This window comes from Hyaena hyaena, unplaced genomic scaffold (assembly GCF_003009895.1).
Source record: "Hyaena hyaena isolate Hyena2069 unplaced genomic scaffold, ASM300989v1 scaffold_313, whole genome shotgun sequence".
In the NCBI taxonomy this organism is placed as follows: Eukaryota; Metazoa; Chordata; class Mammalia; order Carnivora; family Hyaenidae; genus Hyaena; species Hyaena hyaena.
Window position 1 is genome coordinate 1,339,408 of NW_024080945.1, and position 21,363 is coordinate 1,360,770.

At 43.5% G+C, this 21,363-nt stretch overlaps 1 protein-coding gene across 3 annotated transcripts in view; it reads right to left on the reverse strand.

Annotated features, from left to right (window-relative positions):
* CAP2 (cyclase associated actin cytoskeleton regulatory protein 2) overlaps positions 1-21,363 on the reverse strand; it is a 148,082-nt gene that overhangs the window by 38,194 nt on the left and 88,525 nt on the right. For all 3 annotated transcript variants that reach the window (XM_039248598.1, XM_039248595.1, XM_039248597.1), the window contains exons 5-7: positions 10,806-10,949; positions 10,403-10,488; positions 7,096-7,201 (exon numbers count right to left, since the gene is read on the reverse strand). In XM_039248598.1, coding sequence (XP_039104529.1) covers positions 7,096-7,201; positions 10,403-10,488; positions 10,806-10,949 — 336 coding nt within the window. The remainder of the gene's footprint in view (positions 1-7,095; positions 7,202-10,402; positions 10,489-10,805; positions 10,950-21,363) is intronic.

Below are 21,363 nucleotides of genomic sequence, written 5' to 3' on the forward strand. Positions count from 1 at the left end.
TTGCCATCCCCACCCTCCATGTCATGTATGAATTGTCCCAGCCCCAGCCATCCGTGAAAGCTTCCCAACAAGGATCAGGGCTTCTAACCCCTTCCCTTTCTCGTCTATCTTGCACAACCCCTAAATCACCATCTACGATGTGCTTGCTTTTTGCTCAAAAACCCGTGGTGAAAGAAAAAACCCTGCACACCACATTTGGACCTATCTTTTTAGGAGAAGACATACAGACAGAGTTCGCTATCTAGCCCCAGTTTGCTTTTCTGGCCTCAATCCTCACCATTTTCAGCTCTGAAAACTATCAGCTTTTCTCTCAAAGTACTTTGTTCATGCCCTATGTGCATGTGCCGAATTCCTGCTAAGAACTGCCCTTCCCCTTACTATCTACCGAGGGCTCTCCAAACTCCCATTCACCCTTCAAGACCCAAATCAAACATCAGCCCCTTTGTTGTCTTTTCTGCCCACCCAGGAAGTCTAACTGGCAAGGGTTCTTTTCCAACACAGCCTTGTGTTGCTGTAATTTATTTCTGCTTCCTAATTAAAACCTGCTGCTTGATGGCATAAACTGTAACATACACAGAACATCCGGTGTGTGCCTTGTACATGATGGGTAGCCAATAAATGGCTATTAAGTAAACAAATTGCTAAATAAATGAATGAGTCAAAATCCAAGATCTCCAGACTCCTTTGGTCCAACCTGAATACACTCAAGCAGTGTTTCACAAACTTTACTATGCATATCAATCACCTGGGGAAATCTTGTTAAAATGCAGGTTCTGATTCAGGAGGTCTGAAGCAGGACCCGGATTCTGCATTTCGAACAAGTTTCCGGATTACTGCCGGCCCCAGAACACTGCACCGCACCATTGCGTGTTCCTTCCAAGTTCTGGGCAAGCCATCTGTGCTTCATGTTTACTTCCAGCACGAATTATACCACGTTGCATCTGTTGATATGTTCTTTAGCTAGAACGTGAGTTTCAGTGGACAGAAACGGATGGACTGTGTCATAGATCCATCTCTGCGTTCTCGGCACCTGGCCCAGAACCTGCGGCATGGTAGGTGCTTAAGCTATGTTTGTTTAATCACTGGTGTCTCTCAGGCTGAACTCCAAGCCATTTCCAAGTTTACTTCATTATCTGTGCATTTGGGGCTGCTTTGTTAGTCAATGATACTCCTAACTTGCTCTGAGCATTCTGGAACTTTTCCATAAGAGAACAAAAGTAATTGGCTACCCAAAGCCCCAAAAGGGAGCAAAAAACCCAGGAGCAATTAAGTCGACTGAATGCAGCTGCGGTCAAGATAGACTTACAGCCCCATGGAAGAGATCAAGGGGTTTGTGGGATCCAGACAAGCAACATGCCATCTACGGCCTTACCAATTCACTTCAATGAATAAGCCTAAGGTACAGGTTTGGTACAAGTTCTAAATGAACATTTTGATCGAAAGGACGGAGGACAGTTTTCTTTTGTACCCATCAAGAGGGAGCCAGAGAGGCCAGAAGGCTGGAAAACTTGCATATTTAATGCCACGCTACAGGGTCTACATTATTTATAAGTCAGAATACCCTCTGGCTGAGTTTTAATTTGCTCAGAGCAAACTGTTACACTTTGCGCTTTGTTAACGGACACTTGGCCTTTCCACCGAGAAAGAGGCTGAAGAGAAAGTTGTGCTCTGAGAATACAGGAGCGATGGTAAAATGTCTGGCTCTGAGAAGAATAAAACCCCAACTTGTCTATGACTGTAGCACCTTCAACTACCTGTCTTTTTCTGGAGGTTCGGATGACTGACAACTATGTTACCATTATGTAAGACCTGATGCAGGTTCATGTATGTGGGGTTTTATTCCTTTCCGCACCTAATTATACCCCAGGTGTTCCCAAAGCTAAAGTGATTCAAGAAAGACATGAAAAAGGACAGAAAGATGTCAGCAAGTGCAACGCCATAAAGTGAAGAAAACAATCACATTTTATCCCATTCATGGAATTCTTCTCATAACCTTTTTCTGGCCAGACCCACAAAGTACGGAATGAGAGCCTGAATGTTGATCTGGCCAACACATAGAAAAAAACCAATCAGTTAGTTCGGTCATTTTCAGTGTAAAGATGAGGCCTTAGCTGCTCAATGCTTATTATCTCATCCGCAGGAGCCGCCGCCGAAGATTACAAACCCGACCGACTGCAAAGGATGATAAATAACTCTCTCTGCTGGGTTCCCGCCAGAAGGCCGATTTACCCAGCACAGCGCATTTGAAACCCAGCGCGGAAGAAACCGTGCAAATTAATATGGAAAAGAGTTGCCAATAATTAAACGGAAAACTACACGTCGTTTCTGGCAGGCAGTCCTTCTGGATCACGGTCACGCTGAAGAAAAGCTTACAGAAATGAGACGATTCCGTTTACCACAGTAAACGTCACCAGAAATTCTACATGGATAACTCCACAGCTGCGTCCTCCTCCAAGTTCACGGTCCCCAGCAGCTCCCGCACACCTGCGCACAGACCCTCTCTCTTTCCAATCACGGTCCCGGAGAACCACCGGCCTCAGAGTTTTACATTTCACCCTGACAACTGACGGGAGCCACAGTTGCCTGGCACAGCTGTGGTCTGAAGGCCAATGTCAGGAGGTGGGGGCTGGCAAATCCAGTTCCAACTGGTAACTCAAGGGGAGTGATCCCTTAGGGCCAGTGTGCTCGTGGAACTTCAGGGCCCTGGGCAGCACGCTGCAGGTCCCTAAAACCCCCAAGGGCTCTAATCTCAGAATCCAATTTGAAAATAGAAAAAGAAAAAATGGCTACTCAAAGTACTTGAGATGTTAAGTCGCCATCAGTTTTTTGACTGTGTCCATTAAAAAGGAATGCGTTTCCTAAACCTTCTGAATGTTGTGATATGAGTGAATTAACACCGCGCCTTCCTACCTGCTCTTGGATCCTTATCATCTTATAAATGCAAACTGCATGGTTGTGATCAGTGGGCAAATCAATGAAATTATTCCCATTTAGTTTTTCTTCCCAAAGGCCATTTGATCAGCTCGTTCTAACAGTCCTTGTACAAATGCTGTGATTCTGGCTACAATTGCTCATCGTTCATTTTGCCACTACGTTGACAGATCATCTTTAGGTGAAGAGAAATTAGTTTGATTTATGCTAGGGATTATGCTCTGGAATCTTTTGACAAAATGTTTATTTATTTACTTTGAGAGAGAGCACATGCGAGCGTGCAAGCAGGGGAGGGGGGAGAGAGAGAGAGAGAGAGAGAGAGAGAGGGAAAAATATCTCAAGCAGTCTCCGCGCTGCCAGCACAAAGCCCCGCCTGGGGCTCAATCTCATGAACTGTGAGTCAAAATCAAGAGTTGGATGCTTAACGGACCCAGCCACCCATGTTATCTCTGAACTAACACTTTCTTACCATAATCATTCCTCATTTTTAAGTGGCCAAAGCTTTACCATTAAAGAAGTAAAGTAGTTGCTATGCTTTATAATAATTACCATTTTAAATAGAATTTTCTTATAGCATAACATGTGCTTAGGAAATAATAGCCGCCATTATTATTACAGCAATCCACACGGCCCAGTGTCTGCTCCAAGGATTATATATATATATGTATGTATACATACTATATATATATATTTTAACATTTATTCATTTTTGAGAGACAGAGAGACAGAGCATGAGCAGGGCAGGAGCAGAAAGAGAGGGAATCACAGAATCCAAAGCAGACTCCAGGCTCGGAGCTGTTAGCACAGAGCCCGATGCGGGACTTGAACCTATGAATCGCGAAGTCATGACCTGAGGCAAAGTCAGATGCCTAACTGACTGAGCCACCCAGGTGCCCTAGGATTATATTTTACATAAAATGTATACACATTTGTATAAACATAACATTTGTGTTTTAAAAATGTACCATGTGACTCATTAGCAGGTCATGAAATCAATTTAGTGGGTCTCAGCCAGAATTTTATAAAAAATGAAATAAAATAGAAAAAAATATACGAGGGGCACCTGGGTGGCTCAGTTGGTTGAACATCCAACTTTGGCTCAGGTCATGATCTCACGGTTTGTGGTCAGGTTTGAGCCCCACATCGGGCTCTGTGCTGACAGCCCAGAGCCTGGAGCCTGCTTCAGATTCTGTGTCTCCCTCTCTCTCTTCCCCTCCCTTCCTTGTGCTCTGTCTCTTACTGCTTCTCAAAAATAAATAAACATAAAAAAAAGAAAAAGAAAAAAATGTTAGAATGCATTTCATGTAGTAAGGGACAGAACTGTTTTGCAAAACTTGTTTTAGTATTGTGAACAAGGTGTGTGTGTGCGTGTGTGTGTGTGTCTGTAAACTGTATTCCTTACCACTAGTTGCCTTTAAAAGTTTGAAAGCCATTGTTACAAGGCTTACATTTCTCATGAAAATAATGAAAACACAGTATTCACTCCAGAATAAAGGAAAATAGCTACATTTATTTTTCTATAATTAATATTTGACTCTTAAATATTCAAAACATCATTACTCAGTGGTAAAATGCAGTGAAACCATTTAAGAGAATTTTCTATTCCTTTTCCAAGGTGCCATTAGAGAATTAATGAGCTACTGTTTGTTGACATGATTATTTCCCACAAATGGGCTCTCTTTCCTTTTCCATTTATCTACCATGAAATGTGAGACATCGAAAGACTCTTGCTGTTTAGTTTACTGTCCTCTAGCGATGACCTATGTCCACGGCAAACATGTGACGATCTCCCGTTATGATAACCTGACCTATAACAAAATAGCATCTCACTGGAAGTATACAAAAAATAATACTAATCCATCCACCCAAACACCCACCTGCAACCATACTCACCTTTCCGTGGTTTTTTTTTTAAATTTTTAAAAAATGATTTATTTATTTCTGAGAGAGAGAGAGACAGAGTGAGCAGGGGAGGGTCAGAGAGAGAAGGAAACACAGAATCGGAAACAGGCTCCAGGCTCTGAGCTGTCAGCACAGAGCCTGACGTGGGGCTTGAACCCACGAACCGTGAGATCATGACCTGAGCTGAAGTCGGACACTCAACCGACTGAGCCACCCAGGCACCCCTTTTTAAATACTGTTGTTTTTTTTTTAATTTTAAAAAATGTTTTATTTATTTCTGAGAGAGAGAGAGAGACAGCGTGAATCACCTTTCCGTGTTAAAACACTTCAAGTGTTTATGAACCCTCCTCTAAGAAATCATAATGTCGAGGGCAGAAGAAAGTAAACAATTAGTTGTACTTTACAACTGTGCGTTTCTACTTGTGGAGAAAATAGGCAAAGTAGAAAATAAAAGGAAGAGCCGGTCTCTGGAGGTCAATGTTAACGTCTGTACAAGTATTAGGGAGCAAAGGCAGGAGGTCCACACTCCCTTGGAAAGTCACAGACTCTGTGCTGGAATTAAGCCTACCTCACTGACCTCAACATCTGGGACAAGGCTTAGGTGCTAGAGCACGGCCAGCGCGAAGCATGAGGGCTCTACCCCTGAACGGAATTCACAGAGATGCCACTTCATTTTCTCAATATTCACTCTGCTTAGATCATCCACTGTGACCACATAAAGGTAACATCCATCGCTAATAGAAGGTGGGTTCCATAGGAAGCCTTTCTATGACAAGTGCAGAGACTTAGAAGGGCAAGGAAGATTCTATGGTTCCCCTATCTCACAATTTAGTTCAAACCATTTTACTGAGTACTTACTCCGTGTCAGGTACTGTGTTCAGGTCTAGAGACAGAGATGAGTGTCCAAGTGAGTGGGAGAGCCCCCAGCACACACATACAAATGACAGTCGTATGGGCCAAGGGCTATGGTTGAGCGATACTCAAGATATGAAAGAGGCATGGAGGAGAAACCCCATTCCAGATGGACAGTCGATGCAGATCAATGGAAGTTTCTTAAAGAGGTGATGTTAGAGCGGAGTCTTGGAGAAGAGAGGCAGATGCTTCCCCCAGGCCAGGTCATACAGCATGATGCATGTTTGGGACGTTGCAGAAAAGGCTAAACCATGGGAGATTTGCAAGCTTTGAAACGACAATGTGATTTGGTTTGGCCTAAGTGTTGCCTGTGTGGAGGATCCCACCAGCCGTCTGGGAGGCAGGGAGACGCGGGGACAGAGGAGAGACTGGGCTGAAAGTGCAGGCAGGCACAGGTCAGTCCAACCTCTCACAGACTGGGATTCTGTCCTGGGACTAAGTTAACGCTTGAAGTGCTAGGATTCCCTCAGTATTTAAAAATAGTATCCTTTAAACGTCCAAAAAAGAAATTTAGAACATTTAAAAGGATATTTTCTTCATCATTCTATTTAAAATTGCAACTATTTTGGGTCACCTGGGTGGCTCACTCGGTTAAGCGCCCGACTTTCGCTTAGGTCATGATCTCGCGGTTCATGGGTTCGAGCCCCGCATCGGGCTCTGTGCTGACAGCCAGCTCAGAGCCTACAGCCTGTTTCAGATTCTGTATCTCCCTCTCTCTCTGACCCTCTCTCTGTCTCAGAAATAAATAAAACATTAAAAAAATTTTTTTAAAAATTGCAACTATTTTCAAACCATCCTATTTCCTTTAATGTTTTATCACATGGTTTCTTTACATACGCCATCTTAGTACGCAAAATCATTTGCACTCTGTCACACTGGCTGCTAAATCACTTCTCTTGGAGGCATCATATATGTTATTATTTTTTACATGTTTATTTTTTTATTTTTGAGGGGGGGAGGGGCAGAGAAAGAGGGAGAGAGGATCTGAAGCAGGTTCCGCACTGTCAGCACAGAGCCCGATGCGGGGCTCGAACTCACAAACCCTGAGATCACAAACCCGAGCTGAAGTCGGACGCCTCACCCACTGAGCCACCCAGGCGCCCCTCATATAGGTTATTTTTAATGGCTGGAGAAGTCTCCCTGAGGTCCCACCATGGCCAACATAACCGCTTCCTTTCTGCACGTCAGGTGGGTTCTCACGACAAACTACACTTTCATAAAGAGTTTCTATATATCTATTTTATCTTACACTTTCCTTGAGGTAAATTCTAAAGTGTAAAGATCCTAGGCTACCAGGAATGAATATCATTATGGTCTTTCTTTTCCCCGGGGGGCAGACCTGCGACTTACGGTTTTGCTCCAAGTCAGGCCGGTGGTGTGGTGTTCCTTGATGTACGCTTGCAGCTCACTCCAGATGTTCAAATAGGACTTCACCCAATCCACATGGCGTAAATCGCTTTGTTATAAAAGAGGGTGGAAGGGAGTAGAGTTAGGATCTACAATAAAATTAAAAAGACCAACGGGAACATGGTAATCCAGTAACTAAGGTTCGGGGGGACCCTGACCAGTTGTCTTTCTGGGTCAGTCACCGTGAACCCATTTCTGGAAAGGACCCTGAGAGGCTGGTGGCCCAGGTCTCACCTGAGGGGGGCCGAGTGCCCTCCCTGAGCTCCAGGTGAGGAGCCGAGGGGACCCCGGGGAGCAGATCCAGCAATTTGGGCCATGTGTCCTCACATGATCTGTCACCAGGAGATGAATGCAGAGAGAGACTATTTCTGATGCAAAACGACAAAACAGTGTGCTTTTGGAGGGGAGGATGGTGTTGGGAAAAAAGAAAGTCCTTTGGTGGACTTTCTAGTAATTTGGTTGAGTTATTTGGCCCGGAGGGTAGTAAGGAGGAGGCTGTTGCAAGGAGACGATTTCCCACAAACAGGTAATACCCAGTCCTTCACACAACATGGAGTCTGGAGCACCGGGCACAACGGCTCAACCAGACCCGTTTCCAACACGGAGTGAGCAGACTGTATGAGGGGAGCGCACTGTGGCTGTCTTGTGTCATTTTGTTTTGATATAATAGCTTTTTTTAAAACAATTTTTTTAAATGTTTTATTTATTTCTGAGAACGAGACAGCGTGAGCAGGGGAGGGTCAGAGAGAGTGGGAGACACAGAATTGGAAAGAGGCTCCAGGCTCTGAGCTGGCAGTCAGCACGCGGGGCTTGAACCCACAAACCGCGAGATCATGAACTGAGCCAAAGTCAGATGCTTAACAGACTGAGCCACCCAGGCACCCCTTGATATAATAGCTTTATTGACATATAATTCACATCCCATACAATTTACCCATATATTAATAACAATTTTTAATGTTTATTTATTTTTGAGAGAGAGAGACAGAGCATGAGCAGGGGAGAGGCAGAGAGAGAGAGAGAGAGAAAGAGAGAGAGAGAGAGAGAGAGAGACAAACACAGAATCTGAAGCAGGCTCCAGGCTCTGAGCTATCGGCAAGGAGCCAGACTTGGGGCTCGAACTCACGAAATGTGAGATCATGACCTGAGCCAAAGTTGGACAGTTAACTGACTGTGTCACCCAGGTGCTCCTCAACTCACCCATTTAAAGTGTATAAGCCAACAGTAGGTCAACAGCTATGTAACCATCAATCACGATGGTCAATTTTACAGCATTACATCACCTCAGAAAGAAATCCCACACCCGTTAGCTGTTACTGCATGTTTCCCTCAAACTTTCCCCGCCATGGACAACTCCTCAGCCACTTTCTGCATCTATGGATTTGCCTGTTCTGGCATTTCACAGAAACGGAATCATACAAAATGTGTGTGTTTTGTGTGTCTGATTTCTTTCATGTAGCACATTTTCAAGGTTCATCCACGTTGCTCTTCTCTCAATGATTCATCATCTTACTGCCTGAATAACATTCCATCGTATATGCATACACATCTTCTTTGTTCAGCAGTGGACGGACATTTGGGCAGTTTCCATTTTTTTTACTATTATAAATAACGCTGCTATGAGCATTTGTGTACAAGCTTCTATGTGAATGTGTTTTCTTTCTTTTGGAAATATACCTGGGAGAATTGTTGAGTGTGTCTGGTTTTTGCAGTAAAAATATAGGTACATATTTCTTTTTTTTAAGTTTTATTTATTTTGAGAAAGAGGGAGAAAGAGCAAGCAGGAGAGGGTCAGAGAGACAGGAGGAATCCTAAACTGGCTCCATGCAGTCAGTGCACAGAGCCCCGACATGGGGCTCAATCTCCTGAAACGTGAGATCATGACCTGAGTGAAAATCAAAAGTGAGATGCCTAACTGACTGAGCCACTCAGGTGCTCCTTGGCACATATTTATTTAAATGTCTATTTTTGAGAGGAGGGAGAGGCAGGGAGAGAAGGGGGACAGAGGATCTGAAGCTGGCTCTGTGCTGACAGCACAGAGCCCAATGCAGGGCTCGAACTCATGAACTGTGAGACCATGACCTGAAGTCAGACACTTAACTGAGCCACCCACGCTTCTCAGTACAGATTTCCTACACTGAGTGGTGGACATAGGAATATTTTTTATGTTGTAATGATACCTTCCGTATATTTTGTCAACGTTCTTTAGTATCTCCTCAATGCTTATGAAAACTAAAAATAACCTGAAACAGAAATAGTTATGCAAATTCTGAATATGCAGTGTTGGTCAATGGCCTGGTCCTCAAGTTTCCTTTCCAATGAACAGCATGGGCGGCCAGCAAGTGAGGTGCGGGAGCCCCTGAATTTGCTGACTGTTGAGGATTCCGCTTCTGCCCCCTGAGGGCACAGAGGGGGAACGGCTCTTGAGCCCAGCGCCCAGGGGTGGATTCCTGTTGCTTTGGAAAATCTGCCTTGTTCCTTCCGTGAGTGACTAGACATGAGCCACATCACATGCAGCCAGCTGCTTCCAGGGCCAGCTATGACATTATCAGAGGGGAAGGAATCTCAGAATACTTCTTAAGCAATTTGGAGACACTTAACAGCTTGTCTCCGTTCGGCCCCATTTTCCATTCCAACCCCAGTTTAAGTGTGTCTTGGGTCTATTACTTGCACTACAGAATGTGACATCTATTTAAGTTGGTTCTCCAGGCAGCACTCCTTGGTTGGCACTCATGTGCACTGCTCTTAGAATCGATGTCTCTCCGTCCACCCCAACTGTATTTCATCTTCATGCACTTGCTACTTTCCCTCTCGGGGGCCTGGTTCACTGTCTCATCTCACTTCTGTTCCTCATTCACACTTCATTTCCTGATACCTCCTTTCTTCTCTCTGCTCACCCACCAACCCTGTTTGGGGCAATGTTAGAAGAGCTGTACCCCTAGAAGACAGGCCCATCGCAGACAATCACACAGCCCTCCGGCTGCCTTGCGAACACGTAAGGAATGACACGTATGCAAGCGGGGAGTTTATCATCACAAGAGAACCGAGGCAGGTTTTCCAAAGCACATCCGCTATCTGGATAACTGGCCTCACTTTCCACTTTGCTTTCGCTGCAGACATGGGCTATTTCCTTAACATTTATGTAAAGTAGCCTTTCAAAGGAAATCAGGAACGCATGGCATTAAGTTTGGGGGCAAGTGTTTTCACAAGCGAGCACCTGAACATTTGGTCAGTAAAAGAGGGTACGTACCTGTGTTTGTAGTCCTTTAAGACCCTGTTAGTGTAAAAGGTGGCAGCCTCATTCATCTCCTTGACATAAGGACCAGGTTTGGGGGACTGAGCGAACAGGACCATCACCCAAGCATAGAAGGAAAAAAAAAAAAAAAGGAAAAACAGGGTAAGAAAGAAAATGTCTTAAGGATGAAGAGAAGCCACGGAGGTGTTAACCGGAAGTTGGAGGCAAATGTTTTGTTCTCTAAGGATGAGTGTGATGTTTCCACATCTCTGAGCACGAAGCACCGAATAGCAAACAGGGTGAGAAAGAGCTGATGCGTCCACCCTGGGAGGGATCTCCTGGGGTGTCACGGACAGGAGGGAGCCCGAAGTTCTCCTCAACACTCCAAAGAGTGACAGGGCGCAGGGACCAGACTCACCACGGCTATCCACCCAAGGGCAGGGATGCTTTCGCTGACGGCCGAGAGATGATTAAACATTTTACTCCCCCGGTTTCTCTCTCTGAAAGTCTGGATTTCCTGGATCTTTTCAGAGATTGGTTTCAGAAGTGCAGCCACGTCCTTCTGCAAGCAAACATTGAACATCGTTACTGAAGGGCAGGACAGAAGCTCAGCTCTCTCTCCAGGCGGCTCTCAGCAGGTGTTTCTGCCATTGGTCAGGGGCTTTCAGATGAGGGCGGATTGTTGTTGGTATGGTGATACTAGATGTACGTTCTTTGCAGTGTGAAAATTGTACATATTTCTAACATTGTCAATGCCACCTCCTGAGACACGGAAGAAACCCAGCAGTATGATACAGCCCGTTTTAGAGAGTCCTGCATGAACAAGGGAATTGAGTGCGGTCAGTTTTGTTTCCAAATGGAACGTATAGACCACACTCTGGGAATAACACAGGTCTCAAATCAGGGTGGGTGATGGAGGCGCCTGGGTGGCTCAGTCCAATCGGTGGAGCGACTGACTCTTGGTTTCGGCTCAGGTCATGTTCCCAGGGTTGTGGGATTGAGCCCTGCGTTGGGCTCTGCACTAAGCTGAGTGTGGAGCCTGCTTAAGATTCTCTCTCTCTCTCTCTCTCTCTCTCTTCCTCCCTCCCTCCTCTCCTCTTCCCTGCTTGAGTATTCTCTAAAACCAAAAAAAAAAAAAAAAAAAGGAAAATAAAATCAGGGTGGGAGAGAGTTTAGTAAAAAGGTACCTTCTCATTCCGGTGGGAATAGATGTGAGGGAGGGTCTTTGTTTTACCACAGTCACCATAATCCAAGCGAAAAGTAGAAATCTTCCACTGCAGCTCTTTTTTTAAAAAAATATGATGGCTTATGGTATTTACAGTTCCCTTAGTCTGGTTTGGCTTTCTATGTTGTGCCCGGTGAACTTGGCCAACAACTACTGGTTACTCCCCCTTCTGATTAATTCAACAACTGACTTCTCTAGTCATACAAAAAATGACTTTCAAAATTAGGTGAGCTGGATTATGGAGTATCCCAGAGACAAGGGCCTTTAGCACGTCCCCACGCACCCCTGTAGCAGTCTCTACTCTTTGGTTTTGAAGTAGATACAAGATTACCTGGTTTTATTTTTTAATGTGTTGCAAAGAACTAGAAACAGCTCCTTCTTCAGCTTGGTAAAAGCAGTGAAAGGTGTTTTGGCAAGATTTTACTCAATGCTGCTTGCAGGAAGTTAAATGGAAAGACCTCTAAAGCTCTTTCACTTCTTTTCCTGAGACTTCAGAGCAAAGGTGCCCAACCTTGGCCACACACTGAACTGATCTGGGAGCTTTGAATAGCACAGGGTTGCATTCCACCCCGGAAGACTGTGACTTAACTGGTCTGGAGTGGCCTGGGGTGCGGATGTGGGGAGGCAGTCGGAAATGCTCCCCCGATGTAGTTTTTAATCACGGCTACGGTGGCGGCTTAGCACCCCAAAGGGCAGTCATTTCTGCCGGGGAAGGCAGACTGTTGGGGAAAAAGCTGCATTCAGCCACGGCAGCTTCCAGACCTCACTTCTCCTTCTTGACCCTTTTATGTGCCCTTCCCTACAAGAAATGTACGTGAGAGCTGACCCAGGTTCAAATCTCCACTCTGCCACTTACTACCGATGCAGCCTTGAGCAAAGTACTTAATCTGCAGCTTGGTCTCCTCATCTGTAAGTCAGAGATAATACCTACGGCCTGTAAGCTACAGGACATACAGCATTTTAAGCCTCTGGCACGTGGGAGGTACTCAATAAATGGAAGTGATTATGATTATTTTACTCTTATGTAATGAGCTCGGCCAGGAAGCAAAAGGGATGTCCTCCAGAATATGTAATACTCATTTGCTTCAAATAAGTGTCTGCGCACTTAAGATAAGAGAGTCTCCCAATAAATATCCACCTAGGTTAATAGGATTTTAGGATTACAGGAGTCCAAACTGGGGCATCTAGTTCAGCTTCTGATAAACCCTTTTGAGTAGGTCAAGATCAGTGTTTTAAAAAGTAACTGAAACAGAAGAAAAAGTATCAGAGGGCAATCACATGTATTTCACGTGGGGGGGTGTGAACCGACCATTTGTTTCAGTTGCCCAGTGCCTGTGTGTGTGTGTGTGTGTGTGTGTGTATGTGTGTGTGTGTACCGGACTGCATAATACAATGTATTTTTCATTATGAATCTCAGTCTGAAATTTTGAGGAGTGTGGATCGAAGCCAATTCTCCCATTTCACATAATTAGGAGGCAAGATCAGTTAACAAGTGTTAGTAGAGCTGGGGCTAGAATCCAGGTCTTCGGGGAGACCCTGAAATGATTTTCTGCATCAGGTGCTCCGAAAAATACAGTTAGCTCTCCACGGACACGTTTCCTCTCTGCCGGCAAGACTAGGGGAAGGTACCGTGAAGAGATTAAGGGCTCAGGTCTGGAATGAGACTACTTGGGTTCAAGTCCTTGCTCCCCAGGGTACTAAGCCCTAGGCCTTTCCACAGATCACCAAGCATGTCTCTGATTCCATGACCTCATCTGCAAAACAGTGCTGATAATGTTACCCACTTGACAGTCCTGTTAGGAGGAGTGAATGAAGGGAACTTGTCTGTACTCAGTACAGAGTCAGGTACACTGGGGTGCTCCGCAAACAGGGCGTGGTCTCAAGGTCTCTGACAGGGAAGCCTCTGGGTGCCCACCTTCACCGCACAGTTCCTTATCACTTGTATGTAAGTTGGGATATGGAAGTGGACAAAGGTATGTTTTTTGTTTTGTTTTGTTTTGACACTTCAACACTTCGTGTTTTTTTTTTTTAATTTTTTTTTTTTTTTTGAGAGAGAGAGAAACAGCATGAGCAGGGGAGGTTCAGAGAGAGAGGGAGACCCAGAATCTGAAGACAGGCTCCAGGCTCTGAGCTGTCCGCACAGAGCCCGACGTGGGGCTCAAACCCACGAACCGTGAGATGATGACCTGAGCCAAAGCTGGACGCTTAACCGACCGAGCCACCCGGGCGCTCCTTGTTTTGACACTTTGATTTTGGATTTCCAGGCTCCAGAACTGTGGGAAAGGAAAAGTCTGTTGTTTAAGCCCTCCAGGCTGGTACTTCCTTCTGGCACCTGTAAGAAACTAACCTAAGGACGTAATGGCTTTATAGGAGAAGCAAAGATCTCCAAACCCCCAACAACAGTCCCCAATAAACCTCTGAATACAACAAACACCTTCTCCCCCCCAACTTCTTATTGCCCAAAACGACTCTTCCACATTTGTTTAACGGCAGCCAAGTCAGGTTGAAATGCTCTCCCTGGAATTTCACTATTTATTTATTTCAAAAATCCTTTTTGTAATTAAGTAAGTACTACCCCCAATGTGGGGCTTGAACTCACAACCTCAGGATCAAGAGTCGCATCTTCTACGGACAGAGCCAGCCAGGCAGCCTGGAGTTTCACTCTTTAGAAGGGAAACATTGCACTCTTCAAGGGATTCTTTTTAGTCCAAATCCAATACCAGATCCAAGGTGTGTTACAGGTATTTCTAGAAGGCAGCTGATTTTTGCTTACGGCGGAACTACTACGAAGCATCCTAATTTTCCTCCAGCAATTTGCTAAGCCATAATATTCTTGATGCAGTGACATTTCTGAGAAAGGCCAGAAGATCTGAATCGCTGGCGATATCTCGCCTATTGCTCCAAGGGGAAAAATAACCAGAAACTCTGTATTTACAATGTTAGATTTATTAAGGCCATCTTCATTTATCTCTAACTTCCAAAGAACAAACTCTAAAGTCGGAGGAGACAGAGTATGCTGGAAAATATTTTATATTGGTTATCTGATGAAAGCATCATAAAGATTGAGAAAGTTTCCTTTTGTCTTGGTTTGGCAATTGCACAAAGAATTGTCCTCCTTGAGAGAGAGAGAGAGAAAGAGAGAGAGAGAGAGGAAGACAGGCAGGCAGGCTCAGAGAACTGAGTAAAACAGCTATCTGCATAACCTTAATAAACACTACAGCTTTTATTCTGTGCCAGTAGATTTGTCCTGGACTTCAAGCTAGCCTAACATTCTCCAGCTCATCCTGAATGTTCACAGCTGGAATCAAAAACAGAGAACATTAGGGTTGTGGTGTGATTTCTGTCCAGGCTGACCGCGTAGGGATGTCAGACGAAAGGCAAATGGGAAAGGCTTTTGGATAGAAGTATTCCTACCTGTTTGAGCATTAAGCAGGTATTAGGCATACTCAATAAGTACAGGCTGAAAAGCAGATGTCAATGAACACTGCAAAAGGGCTTTCCACTCGTAGAGGGGGATACATTTAGGAGGCGTCTTGGGTTTTCTCAATGGCTCCTCAGACACATTTCGCTTTAGGGTAGTTGGGGATTGGCCAGTTTCACACAGGTCTCGTTCAGATGACTTCCTTTAAACTCAGGTTTCTATGACTCTGAGAGACCTTTCCTTGAAAGAAAACCATTTTGCAAGGCTCCAATGAAGGGTTAACTGGAAGAGCTTCCCTGCCCTTTTCCCCGGTTTCTGTGGGCTTTAACAGAAGGAGAAAATGGCCAAAATGGGGGAGAGACATCAGCCAGCTGTTCGTTTCAGCAAATGTTCCCCAGGACTGTCCCAGCTCGATGGGACTGTGCGTTGGAGAGTATTTCAGGACTCCGTGTCTTTATGACCCCAGTTTCTGCTTTAAAGTTGAAGAATTGAGACCCATTATCATCAGCTTAATCTCAGCTCCACTCCAGAAATAATTGTTTTGCAGAAAGTAAAATTAAAGAGCTTTATCAGCAAGCTCTGTAGAAACTTTACCCAAAAAAGGAAAACCAAATTTCCACTCACGCTGTTTTGTAAGAGATGGAAGAAACTCCCTGGACTTTGACCTCAAAGATGTGTCACTGAGTGGAAGGAAAGAAGCCTATTTCTGGAATCCAGGGTTTTTATGGGGTTCTACATCAGGCAGAGAATGGATCAATCAATCACTACTTCTTTTTAAATAATTTTCTCTTCTGGTTATAAACTTAACACACACTCTCTGTGAAATGCTGGAAAAAAGCAGATGGGAAAACATCAGTGAAAAATAAACATACTTAATCCTATCACGTGAACAAATGCACTGCTTAAATGTTTATTTTTTTCTGGTAGAGATACTTATTAGAGATACCTTCAAAAATAACAACCATTACTTTAAAAATAATGGCTGGTGAGACCATAAAGAACGGTCCTAAGAGTTGAAGTCAAGCAGTTCGATGAAAATAAGCAAGCACACCAATAAAATCCCATCAATATATTCTTGGCAAGTACTGTGAGCATTCTGTAATTGTAGAAAGGATGTTTTAAATGTAAATACTACAACAGTATCGCTATCACAACTCAGGCAAGCTCAACAGCATTAAAGAAAATATTTGGTTTTAAAATATCTGAATCCTACTTACATTTAAGATTCTAAGAAAACTCCTGTCAAACAGTAATGCTTAGCCAACCATGCTACCAAATATCAATCATTATTGCCGTGGCTAATGTGTTTTTGTGCAAAGTTTTACCACTTGGTTCCATGTGGGTGCATGTGTGAGCATGTGTACGAGTAATAGCACAAAAGACATATATGGAAACATATACATCAAAGAATTAACATAAAAATTTTTTTATTCAATCTTGTATGCTTAATCATGCATTCTAAATTTTCTAATCAGTACGCCTATTTCTTTTGTTATTAGGGGAAAAGTTTTTAAACGTATTAGCCAGTTTTGTACCTTCAGTGGTAGAAAAAATTTTAATAGGTGCTATTAAACTTACATGTGTCAGAAGGACAGCTACCATATGTTTGCATGTATAGGTGGATTAGGAGGAACTTAACGGAGGACCGTGGGGGAGAAGAAGGGGGGAAATGGTGCAGGAAAGGGAGGGAGGCAAACCATGAGAGACTCTTGAATGCTGAGAACAAACTGAGGGCAGATGGGGATGGGGGAGAGGGGAAGGGGGGAGATGGGCATGGAGGAGGGCACTTGTGGGGATGAGCACTGGGTGTTATATGGAAACCAACTTGACAATAAACTATTTAAAAAAAAAAACTTACATGTATCAAAAAAGGTTAAGCCTCTTCCTAACCATGAGGTAAGTCGTTTCAGGAAAACGGTCCAGAAGTTATCAGAATGAGTATTCAGAGGAAGGATAGTTACAGTATTTTCTCAAAGGTTATCCAAATCAGAAACAGTATTTGTTCCTAAAACTATGTTACTTGGGCACATTCTAATCAAGGAAGCAATTGTTTTCACCATTTGAAGTTAGGAGCAAATATTTTTTTTTATCAGAAATATTGAGTTCACTCGCTTTGGTGCTGGTGTAGACACTTACCCAGGCTAGTTCCCCTTAATGTTTCTCTTACATAAAAATTTTCCACTGTCCATGAACATTTTGGAGGTTTGAGAATATGCCTCATGGAAATAATTTCAGAAACATTCGCACATTTGAGACAACTTGGAAATTGAACACAATTACAAAACTGTCACAGAAGTCAATCTAAATAAACGAAACTTACTGAGCACTGCAAACATACATGATTCTGTAGAAGTCATTATGTTGCATCATGACCATTTTCTTAGGAAATATTTTTATGTTCATAAGGATTTATGTTCCACACATATATCTTATTTTAGGGTTTGCTCTCCTAAAAATACACTTAAGCATCCTCGGCTTTTGCTTATATTCCTTAAAAATCAGTTTTAAAATTTTTAATTATTATTATTTTTTTTTGAGAGAGAGAGGAGAGGCAGAGGGAGAAGGAGAGAAAGAATCCCAAGTAGCCTCCACACCCAGTGCGGGGGCAGATCCGGGGCTCAATCTCATGAACCGTGAGACCAGGACCTGAGCTGAAATCGAGAGTCAGACGCTTAACTGACTGAGCCATCCAGGTGCCCCTAAAATAATTTTCTTTTAATTTTTTAATAGTTTATTTATTTTTGAGACAGAGAGAGACAGAACACGAGCAGGGGAGGGTCAGAGAGAGAGGGAGACACAGAATCTGAAACAGGCTGCAGGCTCTGAGCTGCCAGCACAAAACCCGATGAGGGGCTCACACCCACGAACCGTGAGATCATGACCTGAGCTGAAGTCGGATGCTTAACCGACTGAGCCACCCAGGCGCCCCTCTAAAAATAATTTTTAAAGAGTAAAACCATGGAGACTTGGTCTCCTTGGGAAATGAACTGCTTTGGGGAGCTGCATTGTCCTGATACCCAAGAGAGAAGCTTCTAATGTGCAAAAACTCCCACTCAAATTTTTATAAAGTTTATTTATTTATTCTGAGAGAGAGACAGAGGGAGAGAAGCAGAGAGAGAGAGAGCGAGAGAGCTCCTATCTAAAATTTTAATGCACATCTTCAACAACCGATTATACTCATCAGCACTTTTTCTTCCAGTAATTTTTAAAAAACAAACCATTTCAGACATGCATAAAAGCACAGAGACTAATAGATGGGCATGTATGGGAACTGAATGATCCTGCGTTGGGGTGCAGGATCATTACTGTGCTATTCCTTTACTGACACGTGCTGAAGGCCGGCAGGAGCCTGGGGGAACCTCAGGGAAGGTCCCGAAGCTGGATGTCAAAAGGTCTCATTTTCCTCATAAGAGTAGAACAGTGCATTTGCAGTTAAAGTTGGGCATTTTAAAAATTGAGGTATAATCGACATATAACATTATATCAGTTTCAGGTGTATAGGCTGGCTCATACCCACCACCATATACAGTTATAAAATATTTTTCTTGTGATGATGAGTTTTAAGGTTTACTCTCTTAGCAACATTCAAATATGCAGTATGGTATTATTATGGTATTATTGACTATAGTCGCCATGTTGTATGTTACAACCCCATGACTTATTTATTTTATTATTTAAACTTTTTTTTAATGTTTATTACTTTTTTAGAGAGAGAGAGAGACTGAGAGCAAGCAGGCGAGGGGCCGGGAGAGGGGGAGACACAGAATTGGAAGCAAGCTCCAGGCTCAGAGCTGTCAGCACAGAGCCTGATGCGGGGCTCGAACTCGCTGGCCACAAGATCATGACCTGAGCCGAAGTCAGATGCTTAACCGACTGAGCCACCCAGGCACCCCACGACTTATTTTATAACTGGAAGTTTGTACCTTTTAATCCCCTTCACTCATTTTGCCCATCTCATTCCCCACCCCCCACTGCTGGCAACTACCAATCTGCCCTCTCTATCTATGAGCATGGTGCTTTGTTTTCAGTTTTATAGTTTTTTTTTTTTTTTGTCCCACCTATAAGTGAGATCACAGGTATTTGTCATTCTCCAATTTATTTCACTTAGCAAATGCCCTCAAGGTCCACTCGTGCTGTCGCAAATGGCAAGATTTCATTCTTGTTGATGCTGAAAAATATTCCGTTGTATATGTACTCCAGTTTGTCCATCCATCCTGACTGGTGCTCAGGCTGTTTCCCAGTCTTGACTGTTGTAAATAATGCCGCAATGGACACAGGGGTGCAGATATCTCCTCAAGTTAGAGGTTTTTTTTCCTTTGGAAAAGTATCCAGTAATGGGATTGCTGGGTCATATGGTAGTTCTATTTTGAATTTTTTTTTCACACACATTTTTTTAATGTTTATTATTTTGAGAGAGACAGTGTGCTTGGGGGAGGGGCAGAGAGAGAGAGAGAGAGAGACAAAAAGAGAGAGAGAGAGAGAGAGAGAGGGAGGAAGGGGCAGAGAGAGAGGGAGACACAGAATCTGAAGCAGGCTCCTCCGAGCTGTCAGCACAGAGCCCGACACGGGGCTTGAACCCACGAACCCCACATGAGATCATGACCTGAGCCAAAGTCAGACACGTAACTGACTGAACCACCCAAGAGCCCCTATTTTAAATTTTTGAGGAACCTCCATACTGTTTAGTGGCTGCACCAATTAAATTCCCACAAATTGGACATTTTTAATGTAAAATCTTTTCTGCAGAAGCATTTAGCATTTAGCAAATCACAGGGTAAAGAGTCTTCCCCAAATAAATTTTTTTATTGTTCAGATAATAATACAAATAATAATTTACACTGTTGCCACCAATATATTTTAAGATATATTTTAACATTCAAAGCCTTATTTAGGTTTCAGGGCCACTGACACCAAGCGGTAGATACTTCATCAGTCCCCACTTGTATATTTTTTTTCTTTGCCACTGTTCACAGTGTGAGTCTTATCTCTCATCATCTACAGTCTTTCTTGTGTAGTCCCTGGGAGTTCTCATTTCTTTTTTTTTTTTTTTAATTTTTTAAATGTTTCTATTTATTTCTGAGAGAGAGAGACATACACAGCATGAGCAGGGGAGGGTCAGAGAGAGAGGGAGACACAGAATCTGAAGACAGGCTCCAGGCTCTGAGCTGGCTGTCAGCAAAGAGCCTGACGCGGGACTCAAACCCACGAACCGTGAGATCATGACCTGAGCTGGAGTCGGATGCTTAACTGACTGAGCCACCCTGGAGCCCCAGAGTTCTCATTTCTAAACCTACAATTTATTCATCAGAACAAGAACACAGTTCTGCTGACATGATATGTGGACCACAATTTTCCCTAAGCTCCCAAAGTCCGACATGTCTCAGAAGAGTAGGTATGAGATACAGAAAGTCAAGTTTAATGGTAATCAAAATGTTTACACAATGACCCACAACAGTTTGTGTCCTTATACTACCGCATATCCTGAATCTTGCTGCCACGATAGGAGTCAGAAGATGGAAACAACAAAAAAACAAACCAAAACCCCGTAACATTAACTGGTCCCTCAGGTTCAGATTTATTGTTTTCATTACAGTTGTTCTGAAAGGTAGAGTCTCTCACTGCTAGTACAAAAAGAGAAGAGTCCAGCCGAGAAAACACATCTTTTGTATTCACGCATGGGTGTGCAGGCTAACAAATGAACATAGGGCACGTCTGACACTCTAGTGTATCTCTCGTGTTTCATTGGACTTGACAAAACGGGTTCTTCGAAAATGCTGGGTTCCTGGCAAGGATGTGGAATTAGCCGGATTATTGGAGATCCAGAAAGAAAGCAGTGGGTCGATAATGGGCAAAGACAAATAAAGACATACTCAATCGTGGCAGAGAGAAACCAGAAAAGAATTGAGTTGAAAATCAACAACTTAACCTGGTTATCCACAAAGAGCACGAGAGAGGAGACTGGGTGGTCGAGAGGAATCCCATCTTGCACTTTGTTATGTTTTCAGCTTATTTTATGGGCCCCGCTGAGAAGATATCCACTCTGACCCTATCTGGGGTCTGACTTCTGACAGTGATGAATTTTATAATCACCTATAATGTTACTTTATGGGATACTGAACATTAGAGAGGAACAGCAGATCTCATTTTGTGCTTTTCTTAGGTGCACAAGGACTTCACTAACAATCTCTAGGGGTATAAGTTGGAGAACCTTCCCAAAACTGTTCAGATTCACCAGCTTTATAAAATCTACACTCCACTCGGATGAGAAATTAGTTCTCTGCAATGCAAAACAAACAGACAAAGAAAACATCAAAAACCAAAAAGCACACA